Source organism: Panicum virgatum, chromosome 2N, assembly GCF_016808335.1.
Source record: "Panicum virgatum strain AP13 chromosome 2N, P.virgatum_v5, whole genome shotgun sequence".
Lineage (NCBI taxonomy): Eukaryota > Viridiplantae > Streptophyta > Magnoliopsida > Poales > Poaceae > Panicum > Panicum virgatum.
In genome coordinates, this window is record NC_053146.1 from 42,307,068 (window position 1) to 42,315,581 (window position 8,514).

The window sequence follows — 8,514 nt, forward strand, 5'->3', positions numbered from 1 at the left end:
GAGCACCGGCGGCGAGGGGATCGGGGTGGGAAAGAAATAGGGGGTCCAGGAGCACCTCTAGGTGGCTTCGGGGCGGCTTATGGCGGCTTGTGGCGACGGCTCCGCGTAACCAGGCGGTCGGCGTCAGCGGAGGCGACGCTCCGGTGAAGGATTGGCGAGGAAAAAGGGTGGGTGAGCCGCGCGGGACCACGTAGGAGCTACTGGAGGGGTTAATTTGGGACGGGGAAGGGCGGAGGGGTGAGTTCAACGGCGGCCTGGGCTCACCGGCGTTCGGCGGATGGCGGCGGTGGTGTTCCTGGGTCTGGGGGCGCGGAGAGAGCAAAAGAAAGGGAGGAATAGGTCACTGGGGTCTTTGAGGTGCTCATGCGCGCGCTGGAAGGGGTCCTGGGGCTCTGCGGCGAGCTCGCCACGGCGGCGTCGCGGTGGCGGCCGGCGCGGGTGCTTCTGGACGCGGCAGCGCGCGTGGCACGGCCGGGAGAGGCACAGCGCGATGGCAAGGGCGGTGGAGCGGCTCCGGGGCGATGCGTGGGCGCCAGCGCGACAGAAAAAGGCGGCCGGGAAGCCTCTCCACGGCGCCGGCGTCGGCGCCGTCGGTGGGCGGCGGCGAAACAGAGCAGGGGTGGGGAAGAAGGGGATAAGGGCGATTTTGCAATTTCCAAAAGTTCCAGGGACTAAATTGTAAACCAGTGATAACTTTTAAACCAAAGCTCAAATGGAAAAGTGCCCAACATGAAAGTTGTTCAAAATTTCAAGATCTACAACTTTGATGTTGTGCAAAAATTTATTTGACCAAATATTCAAGAGCTAAAATTAAAATCATTGAAGGGATTTTGAAATCTAGGAAATTTGTCTTTTTCAATGTAAATTCACTACAAACATAGACTTACAAGCAAAATTGGTTGCCATGCAATAAATGCACTGAAATTTTGCACAAACACCCTCCCTAAAAGCTATATTCAGAAATAACTATATAAAGGACCTTGCATAAAATCATAATTACACATATAACCTTTCATAATTACAAAAAGATCCTTTTTAAGTAAATCAAGCACAAGATGCATAGCAAACCTACACCATTACTGTGCAGGCACCTAATTAAAATACTGCGTAAACACCCGGGGTGTTACAATAGCGAGCATAGCCGCCCCGCCTCCAAGGAACTTTACCAGAACAACAGACCATCGCCGTGGTCTAAACTTCAACACGTAACCTTCTCCCGCACAAAGCCACCGCAGATCAAGGTTGTCACCTGTGCCGTCTTCCAACGTTGTACCGCACCGAATAGGCTCAGCCATGCTGACCTACTCGCCGCGATCCGCTACAGGCCGAGTCATCTCCCGATGCCGTTGCCACAAGCGCCGTCCTCCAGACGCTGTCCCACACCGAACCGACAATTGCGAAGCAACGTCGGCCGCCGTGGTCCGCTGCGAGCAGCCGAGCGACACCCAAGCGACGACCCTTGATCACCAACAGATAGCCGCCTTGACGTGTGGTAGTCACACCCTTTAGCTTATCCCACGACGGAGTTGCCAGCACCGGTCGAGGCCGCCAAAGACAGTGGGCCGGCCAAGCTGCAAACCGAGCGGGTCTCAAGAGACAACGCCTCCAAGGAGGGTACGACGCCAAAGGCGCCGCCGTTGCTCGTCTAGAACTAGACAGGGTTTTCACCCAGAGACCTCATGCAGCAGGAATGAAGCTCCAAAAAGACGCCCCCAACAGGGAAAGCGACGTCCGAGAACGCCGCCGTCAGAAGGCTTTCGCCCGGAGCATTCATCCCCGTTGCACGCGCGCGATGTAGGAGACAGCACCACCATCCCGGCCATCCCAACCGGGCAACGCCTCCGCCGCACCCCACGAGTCATTGTGCAGCAATGTCGCTCCTCTGTCGTCCCACTCCACCACCGGCCGACGTGCAGCTCCCTCCGCCGGCCGCGCGCTTCGCCGGCCACGTGCCCAGCACGGCTTCTGCCGGCCGCTCGCCTCGCCGGTCGCGCGCCTCGCCTCGCCGTCCTGCGTGCCGCCGGCCGCACGCGTCGCCGGCCGCACACCTCCGCCGACCGCATGCCTCGCCGCACCAAGGGCCTCCTCCGCCGGCCTCATGCTCCGCCGGCTGTAGATCTCGCCGGTCCACGCGCCGTGCCCGCCGCCCTGACCGAAGCCGTGCCCAGCTCCACCGCTGGGCGACGGATCCAGCCACAGGCAAGCCGGATCCGGGGGCGGAGAGGCCGGATCCGGCCGCGCACGCCGCCGTCGTCGCGAGCTGGTCGCCGTCCTCCCCCTTTCGACGGCGTCCGCGCCGGCCATCTGTTTCAAGGGGGAGGAAGGGAAGGAAGGGATGGGATGCTCCCCGCCGCCGCCATCCCGGGGTCCGGCCGGACTTCCGGCGTCGCCCTCCGGCGGCGGTGAGGTGGGGAGGAGGGGAGGAGGGGGCGGCGACTGCCGGGGGAGGGGGTCGCCGCTCGAGTCGCCCTACGCGGGGGACGACGCCGGGGCTTTTTTTTCATTTCTTTTTTTGAAAAGAAAAGAAAATGTGAAGGCCATTTCTCAGCTCCCTCTGCTCTTCAGAAAACTATATACGGCATGGGGTTCAGCAATAGACCTAGACAGGTCTAGTCATCTGGTGCCTCGCTCCGTGGATTTGTTGGCCACAGTGCTTGGCCTCTATCTTCGTCGAAGTTCCAGGAACAGTCTCCATCTCCTCGGAGAAGCAAAGGTGGTTTGCCTCCTCCAGATTGCTAGGGCCTAACACCCCAGAAGTCAACTGCATCTCTGCGTTTATATGCATCCATTACATGGAGATTAGGTGCATGACTAAACTTATCCGTTTCATTGTTTGACACTTAAGCTGTTCTTTATTGGAAACCTTTTCTACACCTATGGCAACACTCTGATGATTCAGAGGCACATGTGACACAAATGAGTAGCATAGCAAGAGGCTGTCTGTAGTAGATAGTTGACTTCTTGGACAGCCGCACAGAGAGCAAATGAATGCAGACTGATGCACATGAACTGATCCCAAAGATTATCCTAGAACCGCAAGGATGGCACTACCATCAATCATTGAACATTCTTCCGATGGCAAAATAGGGCTCGTTTTAAGGCTGAAAGCTTCAAAGGATAAGCCAAGGATAATGCTTGACAGAGGCAGATCCGTATCAGCGCTGTCCGTGACCTAGCCTTGGTGCCGTGCCCACTGGCAATCATATCAGACTTGAATCTGGTTCTAACAAGGAGCAGGAGCCATCTAGGGTAGCTCACCCTAGTAACCGAAGATTGGACCATGCACAAAGGAAATTGACAGCATGCTCATTAGAACATCTTTTAGCGACAAATCTTCAGTAAGATGCTGGACATCTTACAAACACAAGTAATACATAACAATGAAGTATGTACAACGTAGCATGTGGAGGCCAGGCCCAATATTTGGCATCTGCCCCCACTGCATTATTTGAAGGGTCAACAAATGCAAGGAGTGCTAGGATACACACAAGAGATGATGGCAGAAACATAGCTGCTCATACAGATACAGTCTCCACAGATATCATACAAACAACTGAAGACGTGCCGATCAAGGGGCAAAAGGAATGGAAAATCGAACACATACAGCCATATCTGCGACTAAAATTCCGAGCAGATGGCAAGAGGCAGCAATGAATTCAATCAGTACTGCCGTACAATCTCTAAACTACAAGCTGGTGCGGCATCCAAGACTTAAGGTTCAGTCTTGTGGCACGAGTGTAGCAGTCCCCATCAAACCATGTAGGTCATACCGACACGCATGATGTTCGAGTGGGGGACCTTCAGGGTCGCGGTGCCAGCCCTGCAGTTCCTCCTCAGGAACGCGTAGAAATAGTTGATAATAAACTTCTTCGTGAAGAACGACTCCTTCCTCGCCCTCACGTCGCCGTGAGCTAAAAGATATGTGAACCCAGATGCCATGGCCTCTCTCAGAGCTTCCAGCTCGTACTCTAACGCGGGGTCTTCTTCTGCTGACATGGAACTGGAGGGAAGCACAGGAGAACTATCATCTCTGGTGCCCATTCTGTTGTGATCACCAGATCTCTGATCAGAAAGCAGTGGAGTTTGCAGATCGCCTTCACAAGCAGGAGATTGAGGCACCTCAGATACAACAGATATGTCATCACGCTCAGCCTCCATTGTGCTTGTCTCAAGTGCGATTTCCTGGGCTTCCCTCCTCAGAAATTTCTCAAGACTCTCGACCAGAAGCTGCTCAAAGAAGCCATGATCCTCCTTCCTAACATCTTTATAACCATAGCGTGCGACGCAGCGGAACATGTGGTAGTCCTTCTGGCCAACCCTTCGGAACAAGAACCTTTCTTCAAGCGGGACATATGGGACGGGGATATACTTTATGCAAACAAAGACAATCGTGGAATGCATTGCTGGTAGTGTGACCAACAGTTGGCCAAAGATTGATGGGATCCCCTGGACCAATTCATTGTACACAAGTCCAATGCCTGGAACTCTTACAGTGCCAAGTGTGGCTCCGAGGTCAAGAATGAAGTCCAGGGATATCTTGCCCCGCATCTCACTTTGGTATTTCAACACACTTCCATAGTTCCATGTGTACATTATGCAGAGAAACAGTGAGGAGAAAGCCAGCGGTAACCACCCTCCTTCTTGTATCTTTGACAGAACGGCAGTTAAGTAAGCAAACTCCACTGCGCCAAAAAGAATAGGAAAGCACAGCACAAGAAACAAGTTGGTTTGCCATATAAGAAGCATCACCAAAGTCACCAGTACAGTGCTAACCATCATGACACCAACTTCAGCAATACCTAAAAAAGTTCAAAGAAAAAAAGGTAATTGATGCAAATGGGAGAATTCTTTAGCAAAAATAGATAACTACACCCTACATTACTTCATTTCTAGTGTATCAAAAAAAAAACTTAAAGTAGCATGAGTGAGGATGCTGTTGTATGTTTCTCGAAGATCAAAGTACTAACCATAGGCATTGGCGATATCATTGGTACTCCTGAAAGTGGCCACAATGATGATGCACATGACCATAAGAAACCAATTCATCACAGGTATGTAAATCTGGCCCATGATTTTCTTGGAAGTATGGATTATCTTAATCCTAGGAAAGCAGCCAAGAGCCATCGCCTGCTTTATGCAAGAGAATGTTGCAGATATCATAGCTTGGCTGGCAATCATAGCAGCAAGTGTAGCAATCACAAATACTGGCCAGAATAGAACTCCTGCTTTGCAGATCAAAGCTTAGACTTACATTGCAAATCTCACATAAATAATTTAGTGATCATAACACAGATCAACCTGATATATTTATTACCAGTTGAAAGTTTTACCTGGTACAGAATCATAAAATATTCTTTCTACAGCAAGTGGATTTTTCATCAAAAATGCAGCTTGGCCCATGTAAGCAATAAGCAGACAGGGGAATACGACAGCGGTAAATGCTACCTGGAACCCAAAAAGGGGAAAGAAAGAGTAGTGAAACTGAGTATGTCAGATAATGAACAAAATGTACAGAATATCATGTAAACAAACACAGAAAGGGAGCGGGTAACCTGTATTGATTTGACAGAGAAATGGCCCAAATCAGCAAACATTGCTTCAGCTCCTAAAGTTATATAAGATAGCTAAAGTTATGTCAGGTTTTACTGAATAGCTAAAGTTATGTCAGGTTTTACTGAATGGCCAAATCAATGAAAAACTACCATTTTTCATCAGCATTCATGGCAAAGATGGTATAACAACACTGAACAAGTGATGGAAACTCTACTAAAGGATGCACCGATGCTAGATACAAAATGGTACAGCTGAGGAAAGAGCATTTTCATCACTCATGATATTGTTTTGTTCTCATAAAAGCATTCTTGGTTATACAAGAGTTCAAAAATATTGACTGCTGAGGACAAGAATATATTTGAGTGCAAAACCAGCCCTTTCTTCAAAAGACACCAAAATAAGAGAGGAATGCTGTTGCTGAAGAAAGGAGGCACCTGTGATGCACAGGACACAACCACCAAGAGCTGACCATGCCTTCATGCCATTTGTTTGGAAAAACAAGTATATATACACCGGATTGAATGCTCTCACAACAGATATATCATACTTAACAATATTATATATTCCGATGGAGCCCAAATTAATAAACCAGAGTCCCAAAATAGGAGCAAACATGAATCCAACTTTGCCAGTCCCGAACCTCTGCACGCTAAACAGTAGCAGAAGAACTATGATGGAGACAAGTACAACAGCATCTGCAGACAAGAAAAGGAAAAAAGGGTGGGAAATAAGGCACACATATTCCTTTTACCAAATAAATGAGAAGATCTGTTTGGTCAGTAAACCAATGAAAAAAAAAAGTAAAATGTGGTAGATATAACAATGAGATTGAACATGGAATATCAAACCTGTGTCGAATCCTGGAACTTGACCCTGGAGACCACTGACAGCAGACATGACTAAAAACAGAAACAAAAAGAGGGTCAGGCGCAAACAGCAGTTACATAACATCTTCTAATGGAGCAAACTAAGACCACCAGACTGTATGAAACACCTGACATTGACGGAGTTAAAATGCCGTCGCCAATCACCATGGAAGTCCCCATCAGGACCAAGAACAGGATAATGTTCTTGAAGAGTGGCTTCTTTTCTAGGCAGTCTTTGACAAACATAGCACGCTCAAGTTCAGAAGTTGGCAACTTGAGCCTAAAACTAGATATATCTTCATCCACACGCTGCTGATTCGGAAGCAGGCTAACTTTTGCATACCTGCAAATCAATGAATAAAGTGCAAAAGTGCCCCCTGCAACCATGAGGACCCTTAGTAAGTTAACCAACCCGGCGAGGGGCATACAAGCCAATGCTAGTCATGATATACTCGAACCAAAATTGCACCCGGCTCATCCTACCTTCACCATTGTCATTAGCTTTGAGCACTATAAACACGTATTTCGCGAAAGGTATTAATGCGATCGTGTACATGACCAGCGAAAGTGCTCCCAAGATCTCAACCTCCGACTTTATGGGCACCTTGCTGAACACATCACTGAAGACATAGAGAGGGCTTGTCCCCATGTCTCCATAGACCACACCGAGGGTTTGAAAAGCCATCGCGATGGTACTCAACATCGTCAATTCCTGGCACAAAGTGGAGCATGGATATTTCAGTCATTGGGATCATGATTTTTGAGTAAGTACCACTGTACTAGAATATTAGCATCTGAAAAGCACGTGTTCCCATATCCCAGACAGACACGCATGTGGGAATCCATGGAATCCACAAGTAGAGCCGATGCTATCATCGTAACACCAATCCAAAATTGTTCAAAAGTTTCATCAACACGCATCTAGCAAGCCCCAAGCGATCACCACCGATTCATCCTACCATTCATTGCGCTAACCAAGGAAATGGTCAACGCCCGCATTATTGTAAGCTTCTCGCGCACCGGGCTGCCAGAGGCACGCGAGCGGAACGCTACCGAGGATTTCGATTCGCGGACGCACCTTGCTGCTGTGCCCGTGCGCGCCGCCGACGCTCATGGCCTCGACGTCGAGCGAGTCCACCCGCCGGGGCCGCTTGCCGAGCCGCCGCCGGAACGTGCCGGAGGACACCCGCGACGCCGGGGCCGTGGCCGCGGCGCTCCCCTCGGCGGAGACGGTCTCCCCCGACCGCTCGTCGCCGAGCGACCACGCAGCGGACTCGGACGAGTCGACCTCGCTGCCGTCCACCCAGCGCGTGCCCCCCGAGCGCGTCGGCGTCAGGAACCGCGCCGACGGCGGCTCCTCCTGGATCCCGCCGTCGTCCATCGCGCCGCCCCTCCTCCTCCTCCTCCTCCCCCTCGCGGCGACGGCGCCGGCGGCCGCTGTCGGGTTCGCGGGTGGCGGTGGCGCGGATCCGATTGAGGCGGGCTGGTCGGACGGAGGCGTGACGGGGCGAGCGAAGCGAGCGATGCGTGCTCGTCGCTTTCCGTCTTTTGGATTTTCTCCGGCGCCGTGCAATGATGCGCGCGCTGCTCCTGATTGGGCAGAACTGTACGGCTAGGATTTTTTCAGTGCCTTTTGGATGGGTTTTCTCGATTTGTTTATGCCATCCGATATCACGCTGGGATTCTTTTTGTCAGTTTTTGTGGTTAGAAAAAAAGAGAGATCTTCCGCCTAGGTTAAAAAGGAGCCTTCTTCTTACATTAAAATTTATTTTATGGGTTTCTCGGCCTTTGTTAGCTGATTAAAACTTCCGAATTCTGACGATTTGACGGAGGGAATACTTTTTGCTATTTATATGGCTGCAAGAATTTTACCGATTAAGTGATGTTTTGCTTCGTTCTAGTGAGCGAAAGTTTTGATATAATTTACATTGGTAACCATAGTTTGGTTGTTTCGTATCTAAGAGGGAATATCTATTGTTAAGTCGCTGAGTTTGGTTTGCCTAAACCTAGTAGCACGTCATCCGTATTGAGAAGAGAAGAAATAATTTATTACAAGTAAAGCTTTGATAGTATGAGAGGGCCGTGATTTTGATAC

At 50.3% G+C, this 8,514-nt stretch overlaps 1 protein-coding gene across 1 annotated transcript; it reads right to left on the bottom strand.

Moving 5' to 3' along the window:
• Positions 1 to 3,319: 3,319 nt before the first annotated feature.
• Positions 3,320 to 7,974, bottom strand: LOC120660546 (potassium transporter 23). Its single transcript, XM_039939117.1, has 9 exons — positions 7,498 to 7,974; positions 6,903 to 7,131; positions 6,548 to 6,796; positions 6,402 to 6,452; positions 5,988 to 6,248; positions 5,553 to 5,605; positions 5,331 to 5,445; positions 4,968 to 5,222; positions 3,320 to 4,799 (listed from the first exon to the last, which is right to left on the bottom strand). Exons 1-9 carry the CDS (start codon positions 7,798 to 7,800, stop codon positions 3,751 to 3,753), a joined length of 2,565 nt encoding a protein of 854 aa, XP_039795051.1. The 5' UTR covers positions 7,801 to 7,974; the 3' UTR covers positions 3,320 to 3,750.
• Positions 7,975 to 8,514: the final 540 nt, after the last annotated feature.

Bases quoted from the DNA above. Each gene is read 5' to 3' on its own strand.
- LOC120660546 (XM_039939117.1), bottom strand. From the start codon at position 7,800: ATGGACGACGGCGGGATCCAGGAGGAGCCGCCGTCGGCGCGGTTCCTG. The intron at 7,132-7,497 runs GTGCGTCCGCGA...ACTTTGTGCCAG, and splicing joins CGCACGGGCACAGCAGCAAG to GAATTGACGATGTTGAGTAC. The intron at 5,446-5,552 runs GTTACCCGCTCC...TTTGGGTTCCAG, and splicing joins TCTCTGTCAAATCAATACAG to GTAGCATTTACCGCTGTCGT.